Here is a 27,835-nt window from a genome sequence, read left to right as displayed (position 1 = left end):
GCTCGAACCATAAGGTCTGCTATTGCCTTCAGTGTCCTCCGGCAATCAGTGAAAATGTTCACGTTTCGTAGCCTCGTGTTATTTCCGATGCAATTAACACATTCCGTTCTACTTGCAGGATTGTTTTGTGGTCCAGTAATCGGAATAGTATTTTGGTGTCTGGGTCTTCCAAATATACGCCCAGTCCCGTCCTCTCGCCCATCTTCGATACGTCGGTGCATCAGTTATTTACCTTTGGTATGTGTTGTGGGGTCCCATTCTCCCATGACCATCTTATTGGCGTCAGAATGCCACACTCGGCAACTATGGCCACTTTAGGTATACGATCATGGATTGTTACGGCATCCGCCATTAAACCCACCGTACTTGGTTCTAACATTTTTTAGTTCTTATCAAATGAATGACACGCAACCTTCTATAAGAGAATAAGGGCCAGTTTCTCAATGTCTTGTTATTATTTATCGTGTCGATAAAACAGCTGATCCCATACAAAAATTTTACTAACCGGAGGTCTATCCTCCGCTTAAAATTAATCGGAAGATGAGAAACTGGCCATAACTATTTTAGACCCCTTTCAACTTTTCATACACATGAAAAATTTTATAAATTTTGAAACTACTATGCAATAATGCCCCATTTTTTTCTTCTGAATGTTGTATTTAATTTATTTACACCAAGTGTAAAATATATCCTTAGGTTATGTCTCGGCATATACTCCTTAGATATAGAAAAACAAAACATGATTAAATAACTTGTAGAAATGCAGAAAAAACTATATTTCTATTAAGGATCAGCAACTCGAAAAGTGTCAATAGAAACGCACTTTTCAATTTTCCCAAACCCATTTATGCAAATCCATTAAACAGTTGGCGTTCTTTTGAAATGGCAATTTTCTCCCTAAAGCAAAATAAATCGCAATAGACTGCATGCAATTTATTTATCCACGTGTTGGAGACAAGTATATGGGCATTAAATCATTTTATTTTCTGGGTTTTTATTTACAAACGGCATCCAATTATTGTGATTATTACTGAACTTTTTTGTGGTATTTTGAATTCATCTGTCAATCGATCTGTCTTGGGAGCTATATATCCGCCATACGTCTTTTGGCTGGACCATTTGTCTGCCAATCTATTATAAATAAAAATATTGATTTTTCAAAAACCAAAAAAAAAAACTGAAATTGCTTAGCAATCGCTTTTCCGCAAATGTCGCACACAATCACGACGCTGACTGTTCTGTCACTAAGCTCAGTATTTTTAATTGCTGTGATTTTTTTTCCAACGTATGTCTGGCCTGTTCAACGCCTTCTGTCTGGCTGCGATGACGACGCGTCGTTGCAACCGAAAAGAAATCTCAATTTGCAAAGTGTCATAGTTGTGACAAACATGTAAATCAGACAAACGTTCGCAATCAAATGGGATTGAGTTGATTTGAGAGGCGACATAGTTTACCCAATGGGCAGTAAAGCAGATATTGACTGCAACACTGCCATCTGTCGTCTTGAACACACAATGTGTGATAACTAAACATGGAAATTTTGACAGATCGAAATTATGTCGCATACAAAAAATGACAATCGACAGACTTAAAACATCGAATATGACCAAATAATGTCTGACATTAAATGCTTTGTTTTTTAGGCAAAACCACACACCAAACGGTTATTAGGGATGCCATTGGGGAAAGTATGGTTACCTATTCGAACCAAAATCTTAATTCCTAGAGAAAAACTCATTTAATATGGAAAAAGAATCGATTTTACAAATAACGCTACTTCGACTAATTATGAAAATGCATTGATGTCTCAATACTCCCGACTAAGTAGTTTTGAAATATTTATGCTAAAAACTCGAATACTACACAGAAAAAAATATCGCCAAAATTTTTCTAATTAAAATTTTAATTGAATTTTAAAAAATATTCAATTAAAAGTTTGATTCGACAATTTTTTTTAATTGAAACAAACATCAATCACAAAATTAATTGTATCAATTAATTTTTTAATTGGATCAATTATATTTTATAATTGACTTTGGTGATTGATACTACCATTTCCGTGATAAAAGAGTTGAGTTTTAAAAAATATTCACAAACTGTTTCTGTATGTCGAACGAGCTATCGATCGACTGAAATGCACAGAAACAGCTGATGTTTCATTATAAATTCAGCTGTTTGTCTCCATTTCAATCGATCGATAGAGCTCGTTCGACATACAGAAACAGGCTGTCAATTAGAAATTTAATTGATTCAACAAATTCTTTAATTGAAACAAAAATTAGTAGCATCAATTATTTTTTTTAATTGATACTATCATTTCTGTGATTGAAGAAATTTCAATTAAAAAATAATTGATTCAATTAATTTCGTGATTGAAAACAAAAAATATTCTTTTCTGTATAAGACCCTATTTGAAGTCGGTCATAAGGATAGGTGTCATATCATTGAGATTAAGATAAAGTCTAGATTCACAAAACTTGAAAACTAAGACCCTTAAACAAGGGGGTGAAATGGTAGTTTGGACCAAACTCTACCCTAAGTAGTTTCAGCGTATTGTGAAAAGCCGTTCGGACTTGGCTATCAAAAGGAGGTCATTGAGCTAAATATAGAATCGGGCAGTTCTCATTGATAGACAGAAGTTCACCACTTTTGGTTTCACAACGGAGTGAATAGTCTAAGTGAACCTAAACAACTAGGACCCTACTTAACCTTAGACCCTACTTTGAACTCGTCCATAAGGATAGGTGTCATATCATTGAGGTTAAGATAAAGTTCGAATGCACACATTTTTGTAATTAAAAAAAATAATTTAGTTTAAAAATTAGTAATTGACAACAAAAAAAAACTAAATCCCTATGAAGAGGACGTGAAACTAGAGTACATTTGTCCTATAATGATCTAAACTATTTCCTAACTATTTCCGCGTTTAAAGTTTGGGATCCCAACCACTATCGTTTTTTATTGGGACCCATTAAAATTTTCGATATGACATTCCTACCCATTATGCCTTTTTATAAAGGGAGGTGGAACCCATTACGCACCTTCTTATTGACAGCTGTGTTAATAAAGCTATAGGGGGCATTAGAATTTTCTAATGAACCACACTTCCAGACAGTGTTACGATTGGAGTGTGGCTGATTTGACATGACACACCATCTGGATAGGACGATAAGTCGCACGCTTTTGCACTTTTGCGGAATTTGAGACTTTTCCAAGTAAATCATTTGCTGACAGACAGGGTGTGTGAACGCCTACGCCAAAAATGTTGCCAACTCTTTTTTTTTGTGGTGAATTTTATATAAATATTTTCCTAATCGTTGCAGAGAAACTCAGACAGACATACAGGCAGACAGACAGACAGAATATAGATAGGCATATATTTGGATGGGCCTTTTTTCTGATGTTGGTGCTATGGCTCGGTTGGCAATTTGGCCTGGGGCAAAACAATTAATGGCGTCAATTAAAAATCGATCATTTACGTTTTGCTATGTGGTTGCCTAATTTTATGTACATATGGTCGGGCTTCAATGGTTTCTTCTTGTCATTGACATTAGGAGGTATTGACTTTTTTATTGGTTGAATTATAATTCAGAGATATGTTTAACCCTGGAAAGTCATCCTTATTTTTTGTACACTAACGTCATCCTTCGTCATTTTGACTACGGCCTATTTCAAGACGCTATATTTTACATCATGAGCAAAAATGAGAACCAAAATTGATTTTATTTTCTTATTGAATTAGTTTTCAATTAGTATAAAACAAAAATGCATAAAATAGTTGAATTAATATAACTTAAATTTATAATTTTCCAATCGACTAAAATGCATTTCAAATGGAAAAATTAAATTAGCGTCGTCATTTTGACGAAGGATGACTGTCTAGGGTTAACAGAAGCATAAGCGTAAAGGGAATTTGTTATCTAATTGAATTGTCATCAATTATGGTTGGAAATAGTATGGATACAGATTTGTATTGAAACATCACAGATATTCAACATTTTGCGAAGGATTATGAAGCAGACGAACTTTTGAAATGCCTATTGCCTCAGCTGCATAGCTTACAAATAAGAGATCGTGGATATTGTATCACTTTATCCCTTATCGAAACCTCATCCTTTATCAATGTGGAACCACATAGAAACTGGTTAGCCATCTAAGGAAGGGAATTTGGGGCGTCTTCGGATGCCATTTCGATTCGTCTTTGTCTCTGGTACACAGCAAGATCCGGCTACTTTTAGGAAGCATCTTAGAAACTCCGATAAATTCCGAAACAGTGTCAAACACTGCTCTGAAATTGTCTCACTTTTGCATTTATAGTACGGAGTGAGGAAACGAGAAACCCATCGAGCCGACAACTTCCTCATGGCCATGCTTATCATCTCAACTGAAATTTTCAGTCAAATCAGCTGTGTGTGCAAATGACAGTCTAGATGAAGTATTTATCGAGTCATTCCCGTCTACTTGTAGTACCAGATCAACGATGATTTATAGGATGATTTACCAATGTCCGTCTGTCTGTAGTTAATAATAGTGCGACCCGATCAAAGTTTGATACAGATATTCTTGCTTTCTGTAGAAAATTTGTTGAAACTAGATTTCTGAGTTAATCGAGTCCTTACTTCTTCCTTCTTGTCCGTCCATCTGTCTATTTGGGACAATTTTTATTCGATGAAATTTGGATATGGAGAGCTTACTCGCCTCACCCGATATCTAGAAAAATGATTCTATTGACCCTATTGAAAATATCACCCATATCAGATTTAGATACAGTTCTCTTGTCTCTATGTACTTAATCCTATTTTTATAAACAATGCCCTTTCACTGTATCCTTTTATTTGTAGTTTTTATACCCTGCTCCACACTGTGGAACAGGGTATTATAAGTTAGTGCATATGTTTGCAACACCCAGAAGGAGACGAGATAGACACATGGTGTCTTTGGCAAAAATGCTCAGGGTAGGCTCCTGAGTCGATATAGCGATGTCCGTCTGTCCGTGAACACATTTTTGTAATCAAAGTCTAGGTCGCAGTTTTAGTCCAATCGACTTCAAATTTGGCACAAGTATGTGTTTTGGCTCAGAATAGATCCCTATTGATTTTGGAAGAAATCGGTTAAGATTTAGATATAGCTCCCATATATATCTTTCGCCCGATATGGACTAATACGGTCCCAAAAGCCAGAGTTTTACCCCAATTTGGTTTTGCACAGAGAGTAGAATTAGCATTGTAGGTTAGGTTAGGTTAGGTTATGTGGCAGCCCGATGTATTAGGCTCACTTAGACTATTCAGTCCATTGTGATACCACAGTGGTGAACTTCTCTCTAGCATTGTAGCTATACGTGCCAAATTTGGTTGAAATCGGTTCAGATTTAGATATAGCTCCCATATATTGCATTCGCCCGATTTACACTCATATGACCACAGAGGCCAATTTTTTGCTCCGATTTAGTTGAAATTTTGCACAGGGAGTAGAATTAGCATTGTAACTATGCGTGCTAAATTTGGTTGAAATCGGTTCAGATTTAGATATAGCTCCCATATATAGCTTTCGGCCGATATGGACTAATACGGTCCCAGAAGCCAGAGTTTTATCCCAATTTGGTTGAAATTTTGCACAGGGAGTAGAATTAGCATTGTAGCTATGCGTGCCAAATTTGGTTGAAATCGGTTCAGATTTAGATATAGCTCCCATATATAGCTTCCGCCCCATTTACACTCATATGACCACAGAGGCCAATTTTTTGCTCCAATTTAGTTGAAATTTTGCACAGACAGTAGAATTAGCATTGTAGCTATGCGTGCCAAATTTGGTTGAAATCGGTTCAGATTTAGATATATCTCCCATATATAGCTTTCGTCCGATTTACACTCATATGACCACAGAGGCCAATTTTTAACTCCGATTTAGTTGAAATTTTGCACAGGGAGTAGAATTAGCATTGGTGCTATGCGTGCCAAATTTGGTTGTAATCGGTTGAGATTTAGATATAGCTCCCATACATATGTTTTTCTGATTTCGACAAAAATGGTCAAAATACCAACATTTTCCTTGTAAAATCGCCACTGCTTAGTCGAAAAGTTGTAAAAATGACTCTAATTTTCCTAAACTTCTAATACATATATATCGAGCGATAAATCATAAATAAACTTTTGCGAAGTTTCCTTAAACTTGCTTCAGATTTAAATGTTTCCAATATTTTTTACTAACATTGTGTTCCACACTAGTGCATTAGCCGACTTAAATTTTGAGTCTAAAGATTTTGTAGAAGTCTATCATATTCTGTCCAGATCGAGTGATATTTAAATGTATGTATTTGGGACAAACCTTTATATATAGCCCCCAACACGTTTGACGAATGTGATATTGTATCGAAAATTTAGATCTACTAAGTGGTGCAGGGTATAATATAGTCGGCCCCGCCCGACTTTAGACTTTCCTTACTTGTTTTTTTTTTTAAATATATTATCGGAATTCCATAAAAATTTCCCATTTTTATACCCTCCACCATAGGATGGGGGGTATATTAGCTTTGTCATTCCGTTTGTAACACATCGAAATATTGATCTAAGACCCCATGAAGTATATATATTCTGGGTCGTGGTGAAAATCTGAGTCGATCTGAGCATGTCCGTCCGTCCGTCCGTTTGTTGAAATCACGCTAACTTCCGAACGAAATAAGATATCGACTTGAAACTTGGCACAAGTAGTTGTTATTGATGTAGGTCGGATGGTATTGTAAATGGGCCATATCGGTCCACTTTTACGTATAGCCCTCATATAAACAAATTTGGCTTGCGAGGCCTCTAAGAGAAGCAAATTTCATCCGATCCGGCTGAAATGTGGTACATGGTGTTAGTATATGGTCTCTAACAACCATGCAAAAATTGGTTCACATCGGTCGATAATTATATATAGCCCCCATATAAACCGATCCCCTGATTTGGCTTGCGGAGCCTCTAAGAGAAGCAAATTTCATCCGATCCGGCTGAAATTTGGTACATGGTGTTAGTATATGGTTTCTAAAACCATGCAAAAATTGGTACACATCGGTTCATAATTATATATAGCCCCCATATAAACCGATCCCCCGATTTGGCTTGCAGAGCCTCTAAGAGCAACAAATTTCATCCGATCCGGCTGAAATTTTGTACATGATGTTAATATATGGTCTCTAATGACCATGCAAAAATTGGTCCATAAATATATATAGCCCCCTTATAAACCGATCACCAGATTTGACCTCCGGAGCACCTTGGCAGAGCAAAATTCTTCCCATTCGGTTGAAATTGGTACGAGATGTTAGTATATGGTATCCAACAACCATGCAGAAATTGTTTCCTATCAGTCCATAATTATATATAGCTCCCATATAAACCGATCGCCAGATTTGACCTCCAGTGCCTTTTGGAAAAGCAAAATTCATCCGATCTGGTTGAAATTTGGTACATGGTGGTAGTATATGATATTTAACAACCATAACCATATCAGTCCATAATCATTCATAGCCCCCATATAAACCGATACTGAGATTTGGTTTAGGAGCCTCTTGGAGGAGCAAATTTCATCCGAGTGAGTTCAAATTTGTGGATGACAGTCTTTCGTAGAAGTTTCTAGGCAATCCATGGTGGAGGGTACATAAGATTCGGCCTTGCGAACTTACGGCCGTATATACTTGTTTCAACCTGTGATACTGTTGTGCCACATATTTGTAATAGATATTGTACACTTTGATTCTGGCAAAAATTTTGTTCAAAAACGTTTTTTTCCAAATATCTCGGCTATTTGATAAAATTTTAAAAAACAAATTGCAGCAAAAAATCGGCACAAACCTAGCACAATTCAGCACAACTTTCAAATTTTCGAAATTCGAAAATGGCAATTCTACTTTCTTGGACATTCATTTTATTCAAAATCACTTCTTTTATAACTGGATTTACCAATTTTCTTTGCATACTTTCAGGGGACATTCGTTTTCGCTTGAGAACATTATCAGAATTAGGAAAAGACCTCATAGATATTGTTTGGGATGCGATTTCTAGTTTATATGTTAAGACATCGAAAACATACGTAGTCTTAAGGTAATTTGAAATTACAAATTAAAAAATATATTCGCTTCGAAAGAGTTTTACAAAAAATGTGACACAAAACTGTACAAAATATGGCATTTAGTTCCACAAAAATGTCATTGCTGGAAAAGAGTAATACATTTTCCACTAAAGGCCGGTATTATGTTCATATTTCGAGTTGAAAATCACATTATTTTCGCGATTACTTTTTCTGAAATAATTAAAATTATTCATGAAAAGAAAAATATTCCTATTAAATCTTGACGAAATCTCGACAAAGAAAAAGGTGTTAATCAATTGTCTGCTTTAAATTATGCTATTTTAATAAAATAACTGCGAAATTTTCAAAGCGAAAAGGGAACATAGTACCTGCTTTAAAGTGACACCAAGGTAACATTAGGAAGAAGTTTTCACAAAAAAATGGTATTAGACTAATAAACATGATTATTTATCATGGCATATATCACACATCCTGGATCAGAACGAATTTCGACTTCAAAATAAAAATAAATAAAATAATACGAAAAATGTGACACAACGGCAACACTGATTGCACATAATGTTCAAATTTCAAAGTTTTCAGAAAGAAAATACTACACATGTATTTTCCACTTTCAGATTTCGGATTATATCCAAAATAGATGACCTTGAACTCTTTTCGCAACAATGAATAGAAATGAACGAAGAGAAGAATGACAGCACAGCTGGCTATAGCCACTTATTAAGAAATTTGGGTCGATATAAAAACAAGGCCCCCGCATTTAAAGGCTCTAAGGGCCCTATCTCTTGTTGTGTAAATCAAACACACAAAAATACATAAAATGGACTTTCTACTCACTTGTCATCTTTATCGTATTTCGGGAACGTTACATTATTCAGCAACACCGATGATTCACTTTGCGGTTCTGCTGATATACCCTGAGCACGTTGTCGCTGAAACGATTGACCAGACTTGCGAATACTACCCCCAGCAGCTGCTGTTGCACCACCACCACTTCCACTACCACTACTTGAGACTCCACCGCAGGGTGTTGTGGCTCCACTACGTGAAAAGGGAAAAACACTCTGAAATTTATCCAGATGGGATTTGAGTTCGGCAATTTCATTGTCCTTGTATTGGAGGGCCCTTTGCATTTCCTGAATTTTCAAATCCTTGGCCTGTATGCATTGTATCAGACGCTCCTCTTGAGCTGTGGCCGGCACATAGGCTGTGTTATTGTTGCTGTTGTGTACATTGAAACCACCGCCTGCGGTAGGATCCATGACACCGCCCGACGCATTAACGGGGCTCGATGTGGCATTAGGCGTTGAGATACACAGACCCTGCATTTGGGCAGCCAAAAGTTTCTGTTGCGTACAATAGTCTGGTTGTGTGGTGGTGGTATATACCGCTCCCACGGGAGTACCACCGGCGGTGGGCTGTAGTATTATGGGTCCTCCTGATGGACTGGTCGCGTAGAGTCCTTGTGTTTGGGCATTAAACTGTTGCAGATGCTGATAGCGTTGCTGTAGATTCAGCTCCTGTTGATGCAAATAATTGCGGGTTTGTAAATTGGGATCAGCGTTGAGTTGTGGCGCCCCCGCGGGCACTGTACCGTAGATGAGGGTATGCGTTAGTACGTCTGCGGTATTGAGAGGCAATGATAGACGTATGGCACCGGTGCTATTATCGATTAGAGTACCGCCAAGCGCTTGCAAATTATTGTTGTTCACGAGACCCAAATCGGGTTGGAACTGGATGTTGGCATTCGGTTCTTGCTGCATTTTAGCTGATATTGATGATGCTGCTGATGACGATTCTGCTGCCTCGGTTGAGTTGACGACTATGCCGTTGGCAATGACTATGTTGGCGTTGTCGGTGTGCTCGCTGCTCGATGTTGCAGCGTCACTCTGTGGTTGATGATCTAGACGATCTTTGTTGCTAACGTCGTTGCTTTGACGCAATTCAATGTTTTCTCCTACTGCTGTCGCTGTCGCAGCTGATCTAGCGTCTGAACTGAAGTCTTCTTTTTGTTTATTTTTTGCAGCGTCTTCGTTGGCTGCCTTTGGTGGGAAAATTTCCGCTTTGCTCAAAGAGGTGGTAGCCAAAGAAGATTGTTTTTCCAAAATATTTATGTTGGACGACGACGACGTGGGTGTTGTTTGATTTCCTTCGGATTTTCCCTCTATTCGTGATATTGCTGCCGTTGAATTTGTTGTTGTTGTTGCTGCTACCGTTTGTTGTTGGGCATTCGACAATAACAATAATGACTTTGATGAATTGTCGATGTGCGATGGACTGATTCTTTGATCTCCTCCTAATTCTAAATTATATGCGTTATTTCTATGGACGAAATGATCGCCACTTATGGCTGCTAATGCTTCCTTGGGCCCAGAGCCTAATTGAGGAACATTGAGGTGGGGAGGAGGAGGATCCAAGGCATTAATTGAGGCACCATCCGTTGGTCCAAATGTGGCAACAGATCTGTACGTGGATATTGAAAACTTGGATGATGGCTGTTTGGATGAGCGGAAGCTTTTTTGGTTTTGTTGTTCGTATTGCTGTTGTTGTTGTGCTAGTGTTGCTATTGTTGTTGTTGTAGTTTGGGTACTAGGACTTTGGGTAATGACACTACTGGCATTTGAATTTGGACTAGGTTTATTAACATCATATGGGGTATAAAGTGAATGCTGCTGCGTTTGCGGGGAAGTAGCATTATTCGCTCTATGGTTGTTATCTGTTGAGGCTGGCCTCTCTCTGGCGAAGCACAGCCGATCAAAACAAATGCGCATGCAAGCGATTTTGACGATTAACCGCAAAAACGTTTATCGCCAATACTTCCACAAAAGCCCTGAAACGAAAAAAAGAAATAGAAGTTGCAAAGTTAGAGTTTAGAATTTTATGAGATTTGTTCTATTCAAAGTAGTTAATTGAAAAATAACATAGATATAGCGATTGCTGTGGGCAACCAGAAGCAATCAAATAATTCGTTTCCCCCAAATGAAATTTTCTTTAAAGGTTATAACGTGGTTTTGTCGTAGGCGGTGATAGACCAGTAGTTGTCCAGGATTACCTTTAAGGACCCACAAACCCTAAAATTAAAACAAACGATTTATGCCTTAATAGGTTGAACAGTACCGGTTTTATTGATGGTTGTTTTATCGTATATACGTACAATAGTAATTCGTTTTATAAGCTTAGAATTCAAGGTTGTCGTGGATATTCGTTGCTGAGGCTCATTGTTGATTTGACGACCGTGAAGACGAGCTATGTTCGTTGATTTTGGTTTTATCGTTGTCGATTCGTTTAGGTTGTTAGACGTTGTCGGCCACCGTCCGGTGATTCGGGTTTGTTGTTAACGATCTGTTCGGTTGTCGTTAACGATCTTTTGAATCAGCGTTCTTGGACGATGCTTCGGTCCTGGTAAGTCGGGATTGTCGTAGATGATTCGGAGTCGATGACTATTCGGTTGTTGATTAGGTTTTTGATGGTTCGTGATGGTCGATGACGATTCGCTGTCGTTGACTGTTTGGTTTGTCGGGGTTTCATCACGTTTCAGAAGTTCAAAATCGTCGATTAACCCGATTAATTCGTCGAGCGTTTGGAAGTCGCCTCTTCTTATGTTATGGCGATGCTTCAGCCTTAAAAGCCGAAGCAATTAGTGCGGAAGCAAGCGAATGCGTATGGGAGTGAACTCCTTTTGATTAGACGGATCTATGCCAAATGACTTGTCCGTCTATTGGAATTCTGCCTACTCACTAAAAGGGCTGCCCTTATAAGTGGGGGTAACAATGAAGTGAATGAGAATTATGTCCATATCGACCACAAAATAATAAAAAAATATTGGAGCCAGAAATCACATAGCCATGTAACTGGCATAATGGGCTAAAGTAGTAGGCACAGTGACTCACAGCAAGTATACGTAGAGGTGTAAAACGATTATTACACTGATCGCAATAAGTAATAGTACGTATATTTGAGTATCATGTGGTAGGTAGTGGGAAATAGTATGTACGGGCGAATATATTTCGAACCGTTACAAGGTTTCCTTTTTGTCCTAAATGAAAACCGTTTGATATATCAAGAGGGAATCTTTTATTTTAAACGGATGACTTTTAGCAAAACTGGAAACAGTATAGCGTAGAAAAATATATATTTGTTTGCCTCTAAACATATTTTTTTGGGGGGAATAGAAGATAAATTTTCATAGGAAGCAAACAACATTTTCAACAAAGCCGAAATTTCTGTGGGCGAAAGACTTCTTCTCGGTTTCCAGATCAAGGGGTATTCATTTCATTTGAAATATCTTTTTCATCGTGGCTTGTGGGATTTTTTGCCTAAAAATACGTAAAATATTCACAGACATTTCACCCAATATTTGATAATTTTCATTTTAGGGTTAAAATCGTCAAGTGGATATTTTCACATTTTGCATTCAATACTTTTAACTGACGATGAGACGTCATTTCTGCACCCAAAGAAAAAATACTTTCCTCCGGAATGAAATTTTAGACAAACGAAATTCCCCTTTCTTATAAAGTATTTTCTTTTAGGGCAAATAGACCCGAATGTGTGATAAGCGATTCAATCATTGTCTCTGATATTCTTTATTTGCTGTGAAAGAAAACATTTTAACGTAAAAAGCAAACTATGCTTGTCCAAAATTTCGTTCCTGAGAAAAGAAAACTCTTTTTTCTGTAAGGTAATATTGTCTATATATTGTTTATAATGGTAATAATTGTAATATTGTCTACACGCAAAGAAAAAAAAACGTTTGGAAAACGTGTACCGAAAACGTTTTTCTTTTGTTAGGGTTTTTTGAATTGCTTCGAAAATTTTAAACTTTTATCACAAAAAAAAAATCGTTTGTTACAAAATTTTTATTTTTTCAATAAAAAAAGTTATTTTGGAAACAACAACACAGTCCATTTCGTTTATATCAAACACTGTTCTTTTCTGACTTTAGGTCTTTAATAAGACACATTTTACAGTTCAAAATTTAATATACTACAATGTAATGTTGAACATTTCGGAATCTTCAGAACATATCTGGAATATATGTTAAAAAAAAAAAAAACAAAAATAAAAAAACTTTGGTCGAAGCAGGGATCGAACCCACGACCCTTGGCATGCAAGTCGGACGTAGCAACCACTGCTCCACGGTGTCAAACAAAATGTTTGTTTCTGTTAAATAAACTTTGTTTATTTGGTTCGTGGGCGCCGCAAGCTATGCTATATAAATATAACTTATATGGATATTTATAAACGTTTATCACAAAAAGCATATACTTTTCTTCCAAATACACTTCCTTACAGCGAAAAGCAAATGAGAAACGAACTTTATTTGTCTAAAATTTCGTTTGGGAGGAAAGAATTATTTTTTTGCCTGTATATTTTTAGTTGGAATGTAGCTTTGCAAAAAGAAAGAATAAAAATGGAAATTTTCCATATACCTTGAGAAATGTCATGGAGAGATCCCTCCACATGATTTGGAAATGGACGAGGAAGAATGATGAAGGCGTAAATACTGCAAGGGATGTAATTAAGTTGGATTTTAGGCTCAATATTAAAAGTGGAAGCTAATGGCCTTCTACTCATCCTAGAGAAAAGTTTAAGGCCGACACACATGCTACTTTTCTTTGTGACTCCATCTTATGCGGCATTCACATTATAAGTTTATCTGGACGGAATGGAATATCGATTATGCCGTCGAACATAACTTATAGTGTGACCAACACCTGGGATATAGACTGAACCATAGATTACTTGAAATACGTCACTTCTTTATTGCCTGAATCCCATGATCATTATTTACTATTGCTAATGTCAGTATTAATAAAATCGGATTAGCATTTGTTTTATAGTCAAAAATTATAATTCTCAACCAAATTTCCTTATTGCCACTAAATTCCTAAAACCAAATAAAAATTATCTCATAATCTCCACAAAAATATCATGTGAAAAAAAGTGTGCAGTATAATCCTTAATTATTCGTGTTCGACATTTTAAATGACTCTAAATGTGTCAAAATGTGCAGTCATAAATTGACTTGCTTTATTCAGCGGCACTGAGTGTAATGACTCTTTCCAATGAACTTGATGTAATTTCTGGCCCAGACAAGTGTGATTGGAATTAAAAATTCAAAGGCGGTATAATCAAATGAAATGAAAACGTGGATATAAAATTTATTGAGCGAAAAACGACCAAGTAATAAAAATGTCAATATTTTTTTTTTGGTTTATTATATGATAATATATGTTACATAATTCCCACGAATACCCCAGAGAGAAAGAACAAGGACGCCATCTCTAATGTCAATGAATTCGGCCCGATTATATCTATGGGACTTCCTTCTTATACACCCTCAAAAAAATCGCTTCTGTAACATATACTCCAAACACATTTTGTTTCAAGCATATATATTTTCAGGATTGGTCCAAACAAAATATTGTTTGTATTGTTCAAACATATTATGTTTCACCTTAAGGTGAGTACTATGTTCGGGGTTTTCACCAAAACACTAAAAGAACAAATATATTTATGAAGACGATTATATTTTGATCAAGTCTTTTCAAATAATGGATTGAAAAGATCCAAGGAATTGGTTGCATATAATTTTATATTTCTAAACAAATTAATAAAAAAAAAACAAGTAAGGAAAGTCTAAAGTCGGGCGAGGCCGACTATATTATACCCTGCACCACTTTGTAGATCTAAATTTTCGATACCATATCACATCCGTCAAATGTGTTGGGGCTATATATAAAGGTTTGTCCCAAATACATAAATTTAAATATCACTCGATCTGGACAGAATTTGATAGACTTCTACAAAATCTATAGACTCAAAATTTAAGTCGGCTAATGCACTAGAGCGGAACACAATGTTAGTAAAAAAATATGAGAAACATTTAAATCTGAAGCAATTTTAAGGAAAATTCGCAAACGTTTATTTATGATTTATCGCTCGATATATATGCATAAAAAGTTTAGGAAAATTAGAGTCATTTTTACAACTTTTCGACTAAGCAGTGGCGATTTTACAAGGAAAATGTTGGTATTTTGACCATTTTTGTCGAAATCAGAAAAACATATATATGGGAGCTATATCTAAATCTGAACCGATTTCATTCAAATTTGGCACACATGACTATATTACTAATTGTACTCCTAGTGCAAAATTTCAACCAAATTGGACCAAAACTCTGGCTTCTGGGGCCATATAAGTCCCTATCGGGCGAAAAATATATATGGAAGCTATATCTAAATCTGAACCGATTTCAATCAAATTTGGCACACATGCCTATACTACCAATTGTACTCCTTGTGCAAAATTTCAAGCTAATCGGGATAAAACTCTGGTTTCTGGGTCCATATAAGTGCATATCGGGCGAAAGATATATATGGGAGCTATATCTAAATCTGAATCGATTTCAACCAAATTTGGCACGCATAGCTACAATGCTAAATCTACTCCCTGTGCAAAATGTCAACCACATTGGGCCAAAACTCTGGCTTTTAGGACCATATTAGTCCATATCGAGCGAAAGATATATATGGGAGCTATATCTAAATCTGAACCGATTTCAATCAAATTTTGCACCCTTGACTATACTACTAATTGTACACCTAGTGCAAAATTTCAACCAAATTCGGCCAAAAATCTTGCTTCTGGGGCCATATATGTCCATATCGGGCGAAAGATATATATGGGAGCTATATCTAAATCTGAACCGATTTCAATCAAATTTTGCACACTTGACTATACGACTAAGTGTTATGTTTGTGCAAAATTTCAAGCAAATCGGTATAAAACTCTGGCTGCTGGATCCATATTAGTGCATATCGGGCGAAAGATATATAATATAATATAATATATAAAAAGAACATGTGCCAAATTTGAAGGCGATTGGACTTAAATTGCGACCTAGACTTTGATCACAAAAATGTGTTCACAGACAGACGGACGGACGGACATGGTCATATCGACTCAGGGACCCACCCTGAGCATTATTGCCAAAGACACCATGTGACTATCTCGTCTCCTTCTGGGTGTTACAAACATATGCACTAACTTATAATACCCTGTTCCACAGTGTGGCGCAGGGTATAAAAACTAACCGTGAAAATAAGCTGGTTTTCAGCTTGAAAACTGAACATAGTACTCAGCTTTAGGGCTTACACTGGTAGTAAAAAAATTTAATGAAATTTTCTTGGTGTGGATATATTTTTATTGGTTACTTCAATTATTTTACTTGCAGCATACTCTCTAGGTCTCTCTTTCTAAACACATATATGTTTATAGGCTATTTCCAAATTAATATATGTTTACATCTAAGCACATTATATTTACAAACATTTTATATCCCAAAAATAATATATTCTAACATATTAACATATGTATATGTTCCAAACATGTTATGCTAGTTTATGAACATTATATGCTTGCACTTACAAATATTGTGTTAAAAAATTTGAGTTCCAAACATATAATTTTTACACCCAAACATATGAAAAACAGTCTCCTTCGTCCGTGTAGGCGAGTGGGAACGAAATTTTCTTTTGACGCTAAAAATTAAAAAAAAAGCGGAATTTCGTTTGTCAACAAATTTGTTTCTTTGGGTGTACTAGGCTAAAATAAAATCAAATTCAGGAGAACTATTAAGGGTTCTGCTTAACGTTAAGAATGTTTTGGTCGTAGTTGGAAGTTAAATCCATGATCAAATGTACCTGAAGAAATTGTGATATTTATTATATGGACACAAAAATATTGACTTAATAATAATGATATTGATAATGATACAAGGGTATGATATTCTTTATTTAATATGATATATAAATATCATAGCCTTTGCAATTTCTTACGAATTTTAGAACTTTTATTTATATTATAGAAAGCTATTTAATATCCAATCAAAACTTTTATATGGGTTCATACAAACACAATTAATACATGTCGATTTTTTCAATGGAATTTATTATAGGCTGATACCAGCATTTGTTTAAAAATAGAACAATTTTTGTTTATTACACTTTAATTGACAGTAAACAAAAACATCTAACAAACCAACACATCCCATCAAAAGTTAATTAATCAATTAATTAATCACAAGTGACAATCAGTCTTCCCAAAACACAATTCAATATAAACAACAACAAAAAAAACTAAAATAAAAAAAACATTGCCCTCACAATTTGTAATAGAGATCGCACAGTAATCGGAAGTAGCATATATTTAAAAATACTATTAAAGCTTTATATACATAAAGCGATATTGAAGACGCACTATCTGGAGAAGAGAGAATTCAAACGTGGGTAAATAGGGATGAACTCCACAATTCATATTTTGGAATGTTGCTTTGAACAGTGTGGAAATTTCTCATAAGCCAAATTAGCAAATGGCCGAGGAAGGATGATGTACACTCAAAAAAAGTTTACTTTGATCCAAGGATTTAAGGATTTTGGTATTAATTCCGAGCCAAAGATACGGCTTCTTTAAAAAAAAGTGTCGACCTATCTGGCTTTAAATCTAGGACCAATAAAATTAAAATTAGGATAAAAATTTCATTTATCAAATTTTCATTCTCTTTTCGCGGTTTATTAATAAAGGTACTCACGTACAAACACATGACAGTTTAAAATCCAACGGATACTTCAAAGTAAATAATGTTTTCTTAATTCCAAAGAAACGTTAAACCAAAGACGCTAAATCCTCAAAATAAGTCTTAGCCTATATTTGAAAGGTTTTTATCTTAAATCTAAAGTTTCAATATTTCATTTAATTTAAGGACACTTTAAATCAAAAATGTGTTTCTTTACTTTAAGGAAAATTAGCCTTAGTTCAAAGACATGCAACTTTAACGGAGGGACGCAAATTTACAAAATTTGTGTTTTAAATTTAATGAAAAAAATGTTTATGTTAATGGCAAAGATTATAAACTTTATTTTTATTTCATAATCTTAAAGAAATTTGTCTTGAATATTTTGTAAATTGTGCATCCTAAAATTTAGGTTGCCTAATCTTTAATATCACGTAAATATTTTTTTCAGTGTAGAAATAAATCTAGTTCGACTAGTTCCATAAGAGTCGCAAAATTCCAACCGTTAAGCTCCTTAGCTCCCTTAGACGGGAAGTTGGACTTTAAGCTCAATAAACTAGGGATCTATAAATCGAAAATAGTTTATTCGAATTTTGGAAGCAAAATCTAGGAAAATCGAAATTAATTATTAACCTAAAAATAATCGCAAAATCGATTTTAGATTTTTGATTTTCAACTATCGATTATTGGTTTGCAGTATAGATCTCTATAATAAAATTGTTTTCTTTTAGTACTGGACAGGGATGGAAAATGCAGTACTATAGTACTTTTTTCAATACTTTTTCACCCCGGCCAGTACCGTAGTACCCCCGCGAATGATTTAGAACCTTTTGTGTAGACATTTTTGAGTCGATATCAGATTTATGGTACAATAGCTTTGACAAAATATTTTAATATTTTGAGAAAGTCTTTATCAACCTTATTAATAGTCTTTTACAAATATGGCAAAACAGATAAGTTCATGCGGGAAGAAAATCTCAATTTTGTAAAAGCCATAGTCAAAAGAATTTTATTGAATTTCAAGAATGTTTTAGTCGAAAAAGAATGCGATTCTATATTATCGATTTTTTATTTCGGTAGAAAATTTTGGCAAAATTTTATTTCCATAGAAAATTTTGTCACAATTTTATTTCAATTGAAAATGTTGTAAATGTTATTTATTTCTATAGAAAAATTTTTGCAAAATTTATTTCTATAGAAAAAATTTAGCAAAATTTTATTTCTATAAAAAATGTTTGAAAAATTTTATTTCTATAGAAAATGTTTGAAAAATTTTATTTCTATAGAAAATTTTTGCAAAATTTTATTTGTATAGAATATTTTGTCAAAATTTTATTTGTATAGAATATTTTGTCAAAATTTTATTTATATAGGAAATTTTGTCAAAATTTTATTTTTATAGAAATGTTTTTCAAAAATTTATTTCTATAGAAAATTTTGTCAAAATTTTATTTTCTTTAAAATTCAGTCTCTTGACAATAATCTTCCAGTGAAATTTTTGTTGAAATTTAGTAAAAAGTACCTTTTCGCTCAAAAAATACTTTTTTTGTACTTTCCTAAAAATTGTATTTTCCATCCCTGCCCAGCAAAAAAGGCGTCGCCAAAAAAGTAATGAAAATGTTCTTTTTGGATCTGGAAGTGGTGCAAAATTGGCGCAGAAGCGATGAATTTAACATGGGCTTGTCATAGGACGGATGTTCACCATTTCCACAGCCGTTGCACTCAATATGCGCCCTCTTCTTTAGATGTGATCCGAATTCCGTGTTTTGGATGTGAATTAAAAAATTTTGTGGTATTTTACCAAATAATTACTTTTTATCATTTTTTATGATTTTTAATGCAATTTAATGCTTGTCTGAAACCCTTGACCTCAAATATTTTAAAAATTTCACAATTTTTCTAGAATGAAATTAGAATTTTTTTTCGACAAAATTTAAATAATTTATACCATTTTATTAATCCTTACCCTGTTTTTAACATATTTGAAACAAAAAATTTTAAAATTGCCCTTTAAAAGTATGAAAACAGCGAGTTATAAAAAATTGAATTAAAAGAACTTCCTGAGTAGTTAAAATAAAGAACATCTCTGGAAGGACATTTTTGGAAGTACTTTTAAAGTTGTGCCTTTAGAAGTACTTCCAAATTTTTTTGCTGGGTGGTACTGGATACCTAAGCCATGACGGACTAAAGGAAAACAGAGTACTCGTTTATACAGGACATGTGCAACACTGGCATCAGCTGTTTAAAAACAATCACAGAAAATAAGTGAAATCTTACTTATTTTCACTTATGAAGTGCTCAAATAGTATTAAATATTCTCTGCTATGATTATTTATGAGACTTTACAATTTTCAATTTCATATTATTCGTCATTCATTAATCGCAATAAATTGCTATTGTGAATTGACGAAACGACTTATACCAGTCCCAAACAGTAGCGAAGAAGTAGGGTCATTAAAATCAATAATTGCTAAAAATTTATTTAATTCCTTAGTGTAGTTTGGAGATTTTTGTTTTTTGCTGGGCCATTGTATACTGAACTTAATATTTTTCTCTTCAAACCGTATTTTTACAAATACTGCATACTGTGATTTGAATGGACGATTACTAACAGCAGTAAAATCGTAATTGACGTAACGAAGTTAATTAGCAGTTCAACTATAGAGGGCGTTCATTCAACTGTCACAGTACTCATGATGTGATAGTTATTATTTAAATGGTTTTGTTTATTTTTTGAATTTTTATTTTTATCTGAATTCATTGGTTGAACGGCACAACACTTCCGTTCCGTTGATATTGCCCAATATCTTAGGAATAAAATAATGGAAATAAAATTCATACAATGTATGGATAATGTGACATCTTTAGATGATAGCCTCACAGAGGAAGAATTGGATTGTTCTTTTGCCCACCGATTACATTGTATGGCAGCAAGTTTTTGTTTTCTATATTCTTGATCACTATTATCATAAATATTTTCGTTAATGTTTTTTTTTTTGTAAATATTTAATGGGAAATATGTGCATGCAATACAAAAATGCGAGTAAATATTTTTAATTATAGACATTGTGTATTAAGTACATGTTCATTGGCATTAAATAATTTTGTTAATTTTTGTTTATCACGAGAGAGTGCTAATTTGAACATGACTTAAATGGTTTAATGTGTACTATTACAAAAGCAAAATATACATTACAAAAATATTAAAAAATAATTAAAGTTAGGCGAAATCGTCTATATGGAATCTAAACTGGCACTACTGAAATGAGAGTACACGGTTAAAAACGTAAGGGTTTAGTATAGAGTGGGGTAGAAAACTATGCCCTTTGAACTCCAGTATTTAATAAAAACCTTTACAAAATGTTTAATATTCATAAATCAATTAACTAATTTTGGGGGACATATAAATTTTTCTGAACTTTGGGAAAAACGACAGAATTAAATCAGAATATAATGGGGAAGTAGCGCAAACTCTGTGAAACAGCGACCGAGTGAAATCAAAACAAATTATACGTAGCCTGAAATCGCTTTCAGGACATCCGAGAAGGATGAATATATGAAAGCAAATGCAAAACTACAAGGGAGAATAAAATTTAAAAAAAAGAGAGCACTCTTTAAAACACATGTTCTATTTTTTAACGCTTTTTTCTTTATACACACAAAAAATTTTTTTTCTGATTCAATCACGAAATTAATTGATCCAATTAATATTTAATTGATCAATTAATTGAAATGTCTTCAATCACGAAAATGATAGTATCAATCATTGTTTTAATTGAAAATTAAAAAATATTTGATTAAAAAATTAATTGATTTAATTTGAAAATTTTAATTAATTTTTTGATTGATTCAATTAAAAATTTAATTGATGTTGATTGCAAAACTCAATTAATTTTTTTAATTAAAATGGTAACTATTTTCAATTACTTTTTAATCTGACTTTGTGTTCTTAGTTTCATTTAAAAAAATGTATTTTGAAATAATTTTCTATTTAAAAAATTTTTAAATCCATCACTTTTTTTTACTGACTTAGTCTTCCGAGTTGATTAAAATGTTAATTGAATCAATTAATTTTTTAATTAAACATTTAAAAATGTTCAATCATTGACTTAGTTAACTTAAGGTTTCTATCTTCATTAAAAAGTTAATTGTATCAATTAAATTATTAATTGAAAAAAATTTCAACTTCAATCAACTTTTTAATTGGAAATATTTTGGTGATATATTTTTCTGTGTAGTCAAAAAATTTAAGGACGACTTAATTAATTTTCAAGAAGTTTTCAGAATTATTAAAGTCAAATTGAATTTGGTCAAACACAATTTTCTTTCATGTAGAGATACTACTTTAAGTAGAGTCAAGTAAGGACAAAACGACTTCATTGGAAAGTTTGTCAACTTTGGAACAAGGAAAAAACTGTATATTAGAGAAATGAGTCGTCTTCTATGGTAAGCAAAACTCGCATTCATATTTTCAAGACATTAAATCTTTGGCTTCGCGACAATATTTTTGTCAGTGCATGGGAAAGCAATTTTGAGTATGTTTATGTTGAAGCTATTATTTTCGCAATTCAAAGCTATTATTGTACACAGAGAACATTTTTTTTCTGATTCAATCACGAATTAAGTTGATCCAATTAATGTTTTAATTGAAATGTCTCCAATCACGAACTTAGCGTTTTAGTTTCATTAAAAATTTATTGTTTCAAATAAATTTTTATTTAAAAATTTAGATTTTTCTTCAAAGTTTGATTAAATTGTTAATTGTATCAATAATTATTTTTGTTATTAAAAATTTAAAAATGTTTAATCAATGACTTAATTGACTTACCCCCATTTTCATGAAGCTTCGTTAGTGCTACATTAGCTAACGAACTTTTAAACCATACTATGGACATTTCTGTCACCTTGCCTATATATTCTATATGTCAGTTAGGAACTTAACTGCTGAAAACTTTTCTGTTAAATTTATCGGGAGAGAAGATATTTGCAATTTACTTTCTGTTAACTGGCAGTTAAAGCCTAACGGAGATACATGAAAATGGCCGTTAATGTTTCTAGTTTGAGTAAAAAGTATATTTGGGTGATACTTTTTTTGTGTAGTTGTCATATAAATAAAAAATAGAATGGGGTTGGCCTCATTGATAAGCAGTGTTGGCAGTATTGGGGATTTTTCCCCAAATTGGGGATATTTTTTCGTGAATGGGACGAAATTTCTGAGTTGGTGGCTTGGGGGTTTGTGGAGAATTTTGTTAAAATTTTATTGCTATAATTTTTTTTGTCAAAATTTTATTTCTATAGAAAATTTTGTCAAAATTTTATTTCCATATAAAATTTTGTCAAAAGTTTATTTCCATATAAAATTTTGTGAAAATTTTATTTCCATATAAAATTTTGTCAAAATTTTATGTTTAAATTGTTAATTGCATCAATTATTTTTTGTATTAAAAATTTAAAAATATTCACTTAATTGACTTACTGTTTCTAGTTTAAGTAAAAAGTCTATTTTGGTTATACTTTTTCGTGTAGTTGTCATATAAATACCAATAGAATCGGGTTAGCCTCATTGATAAGCAGTGTTGGCAGTATTGGGGATTTTCCCCCAAATTGGGGATATTTTTTCGTGAATGGGGACGAAAATTCTGAGTTGGGAGTGTGGGGGTTTGTGGAGAATTTTGTTAAAATTTTATTGCTATATATTTTTTTTCAAATATTTATTTCTATCGAAAATATTGTCAAACAAATTTTAGCAAAATTTTATTTCTATAGAAAATTTTGTCAAAATTTTATTTCCATATAAAATTTTGTCAAAATTTTATTTCCATATAAAATTTTGTCAAAATTTTATTTCCATATAAAATTTTGTCAAAATTTCTAATTCCATAGAAAATTTTGTCAAAATTTTATTTTTAAATTGTTAATTGCATCAATTATTTTTTTTTTTTTATTAAAAATTTAAAAATGTTCAATCATTGACTTAATGTTTCTAGTTTCAGTAAAAAGTCTATTTTGGTGATACTTTTTTCGTGTAGTTGTCATATAAATAGAAATAGAATGGGGGTAGTCTCATTGATAAGCAGTGTTGCCAGTATTGGGGATTTTTCCCCAAATTTGAGATATTTGTTCGATAATGGTGACGAAATTTCTGAGTTGGGTGCTTGGGGGCTTGGTGGAGAATTTTGTTAAAATTTTATTGCTATAATTTTTTTTCAAAATTTTATTTCTATCGAAAATATTGTCAAACAAATTTTAGCAAAATTTTATTTCTATAGAAAATTTGTCAAAATTTTTTTTTTATAGAAAATTTTGTCAAAATTTTATTTTTATAGAAAATTTTGTCAAAATTTCATTTCCATATAAAAACTTGTCAAAATTTTATTTCCATATAAAATTTTGTCAAAATTTTTATTTCTATAGAAAATTGTGTCAAAATTTTATTTTTAAATTGTTAATTGCATCAATTATTTTTTTTTATTAAAAATTTAAAAATGTTCAATCATTGACTTAATTGACTTAATGTTTCTAGTTTCAGTAAAAAGTCTATTTTGGTGATACTTTTTTCGTGTAGTTGTCATAGAAATAGAATGGGGGTAGTCTCATTGATAAGCAGTGTTGCCAGCATTAGGAATTTTTCCCCAAATTGGGGATATTTTTTCGTGAATGGGGACGAAATTTCTGAGTTGGGGGCTTGGTGGAGAATTTTGTTAAAATTTTATTGCTATAATTTTTTTCTTCAACATTTTATTTCTATCGAAAATATTGTCAAAATTTTATTTCTATAGAAAATTTTTTTTCAAAATTTTATTTCTATAGAAAATGTTGTCAAAATTTTATTTTTATAGAAAATTTTGTCAACATTTTATTATTTCTACACATTTTGTCAAAATTTTATTTCTATGTAAAAAATTTCTCAAAATTTCATTTTTTTGCCATATAGAAAATTTTCTCAATTTTTTTTTCTATATAGAAAAATTTCTCAAAATTCTATTTCTATATATAAATTCTATGTCTATATAGACAATTTTGTACACATTTTATTTCTATACATTTTGTCAAAATTTAATTTCTATGTAAAAAATTTCTCAAAATTTTATTTCTATGTAAAAAATTTCTCAAATTTTTTTTCCACACGCAGAGAAGAAACATGATTGCCACAATCATATTCGAAGAGCAAAATAATATGATAGCAGCTATTTTTGCGGCGACCATGTAACATTTTAACCTGCAACCATGTTGGCTCAGTGAACATGGTTCTAAGAAAAATACAATTGTCCTCATCTAAAATGTTATTATATTGATAAAAAGAATTTTGTTTCCATTAAAAGACAATGGTCACGATCTAAAATGTTATGTTATTCGTCAAAAATGTTTTTCTTCTAGTTAAAAGAACATGGTCACAACCTAAAATGTTTTGATTTTTATGAAAAAACTTTTTTCGTCGTCGAAAAAAGGACGCCACTTGAGAAAAGAAAACACAAAATCAACTTTATTTATTTGTTTTTATTTATTTATAAACTAATTCATTGTTTATTTGTATTTATAATGTCGTGCAAGCAAACTTCACATATTTTTACACACTCTAGTTTGGTTCAATTTCAACAATAAGTAATCATTCCATATTTACTTCGTGCCCATCAAATGTACAAACGCAGACATCATGTAACTGCAAATAAAAATAAATTATACCATATATCAAAATGCAGAACAAAAACCAGGTATATTTTTTTCAATTACACTTTCCTTTTTTGTATTCACATAAAACCACGTGCCATTTCTGAATAAATAAATTAACACAAAACACAATAATTCCGTATTCTCCGTCCATTCCAAGAAACAATCAACACACGACTGACGCGCAAAATGAAAATCGTGTGTACCTGCTCAATGTTTTTATAAAATTCTTGTCGCTGCAAAAAAATTAAAAAATTAAATGATCACGAAAACAATGTACATGGTCTTTATGGCCATGTAATGGTTGTAGACATGTCTATACGTAAACTATAAAAATATTTTTTTCTCTGCAAAAAAGTCAAAAAATTGAATGGTCAGATACATGATTTTCCTGACCATATAATGGTCTCACATTCTATCATTTAAATAATAGAACATGTTTGCGGCATTTGAGAACCATTTAAATGCTTATTACCAACATATATTTTTCTCCGCTCGAAAATTATTTTTACAAAGACAAAATACATGGTTTTCGCGACAATTACATACTCTAAATAAGCATTAAATGGATGCGGCAACCATGTCCAAACATGTTTTTTCTGTGCGTGCATATAGCAAATTTTCTCAATTTTTTTCTATATAGAAAATTTTCTAAAACTTTTATTTCTATATAGAAAGTTTTGTCAGAAGTTTATTTCTATAGAAATGTTATGAAGTACCTCTTTGCAAAATCTACCAAAATATCAAAAATTCTACCAATGTACCAAACAATAAAAAAATCTACCATTTGTTGAATATTTAGAAGTAAATTTTCGTTCATAAATACAAGGTGATCGAACTCCCAGTTTCATATCTGCAGTATTTGGAAGACGAGCAACAGTCTCTGGGTGTTGTGGTTCGAAATCTTGATCTTATTGCAGGTTGCTGGATTTGACAAAATTTTAATTTTTCAATTATTACTGATTTTCTACAACAGAGCCTTTTGCTTTATTTTTTTTTATTTTTATTTTTTTTTTTTTTGTTAAAACATGTAAAACATGTATTAGGGATTTTTTGGCACGAGAACATCATAATTTGGGGACAAGAGTCTGATATGAGGAATGTTTCTTCTGCAATATCTTGCTTGTATTAAAAGCAACATTACATTAATAAATGTTTACAAAATAATGTATTTATTTTATTATTATTTTTTTTTTAAGTGTAAAGTAATAACCGTACTATTATTGTATAGCGCAATATATAAAGTATTATTATTTATATACAAAAAATCTAGAGGCCTTTTATTATTTTCATAATACGATAACTGTGTAATATTAAAAACGTTTTACTGCCTTATTCTTGGTTGTGGTTAAAGACAATAACTCGTTTAACCGTATAATCGTGTAGGCCAGGCCAAGCTACTAAATCACAATACATTGTATTCCAATGGCTAGGGGTATTGGGTTTGTTAAATTTGTCTTCTTGGAATACGATGGCTTGGTCCATTACAATAATTAGTGGATGTAGTTATTTGTAGTGAATTGACGCGTAGCACAATGTTGAGATAATCATTTTTGCCGATCGTTGTTTTTCTGAAGAATTTTTATTTGAATACCATGGGAGAGGGGGTTCAAATCTCATCCCAGGTATCTGAATGTCTTTACTCAAATGAAATATTCAAACAAATTCGGAATTGTATGTAAATTTCAAAAAAAAAAAGTTAAATATCTACCTGGTCATATCAAGTCCAAATAGACATTCAAACAATGCTTGACATTGTCGTAAATTTTACATAGATGTCTTACAAATCTAACTACATAGCGTTTTACCTTCCGTCCTATTACTACAATAGGCTTAACGGCAACCTAATAGGCTTAACGGCGGATATGTCTATAGAAAATGTGTATGTACATGCGATTAACATGCTTTGCAAATGGCAAAAAAAACTTTTAAAATGTTTCAATATAAGAAAAATAAACTTGCTCATACAATGGCGTGAGCTTTTGCAGAAGTCCAATTTTTTTTTTTAATTTTACAAAAATTGTGAATTTTCTCTAAAATTTGTCTATTTTGTATTGTACATGTATGCATAATTTTCAATTATTCTGTACGCAGTAACCTCTCCAAATTAGTGATGAGAACTTGTGCAGAAGTCCAAAATATTGCGCTAGAAATTGTGATTTCCCTTAACCCTCTAATGCCCAATCTCGCCTTTAGACTGGCTTCGAATAAATCATGAAGCTTTTAGTAAAACACATCTTAAGACAACATAATTGGGTAAAATAAAAAGAAAACTTAGTTAAAACTGTTCAAGAGGCTTGGCAGCATATACTGGATTTTACCGTATACATTTTTCTTGTTTCGTTTTCTTGCTCTTGTGTCGTTGGCAAAAAAAAAAATTGGTGCATTAGAGGGTTAAAGTGACCAATTTTGGATGAGCTTGTCTATACACACAATCAGTTTTAATTGGGCATAAAAAAATAATTGATTAAAAAATTAATAGATTTGAAAATTTCAATTAAATTTTTAATTGATTCAATTGAA

At 32.6% G+C, this 27,835-nt stretch overlaps 1 protein-coding gene across 4 annotated transcripts in view; it reads right to left on the bottom strand.

Annotated features, from left to right (window-relative positions):
- Positions 1–27,835, bottom strand: part of for (cGMP-dependent protein kinase for) — a 217,285-nt gene that overhangs the window by 108,253 nt on the left and 81,197 nt on the right. For all 4 annotated transcript variants that reach the window (XM_075297789.1, XM_075297791.1, XM_075297790.1 and 1 more), the window contains one exon: positions 8,905–10,897. In XM_075297789.1, the coding sequence (XP_075153904.1) occupies positions 8,905–10,838 (1,934 nt within the window). In that variant the 5' untranslated portion in view covers positions 10,839–10,897. The remainder of the gene's footprint in view (positions 1–8,904; positions 10,898–27,835) is intronic.

Source organism: Haematobia irritans, chromosome 2 (genome assembly GCF_050003625.1).
Source record: "Haematobia irritans isolate KBUSLIRL chromosome 2, ASM5000362v1, whole genome shotgun sequence".
In the NCBI taxonomy this organism is placed as follows: Eukaryota; Metazoa; Arthropoda; class Insecta; order Diptera; family Muscidae; genus Haematobia; species Haematobia irritans.
The sequence above is the reverse complement of the archived record's forward strand: the minus strand, read 5'-3'. Positions and strand labels throughout refer to the sequence as shown.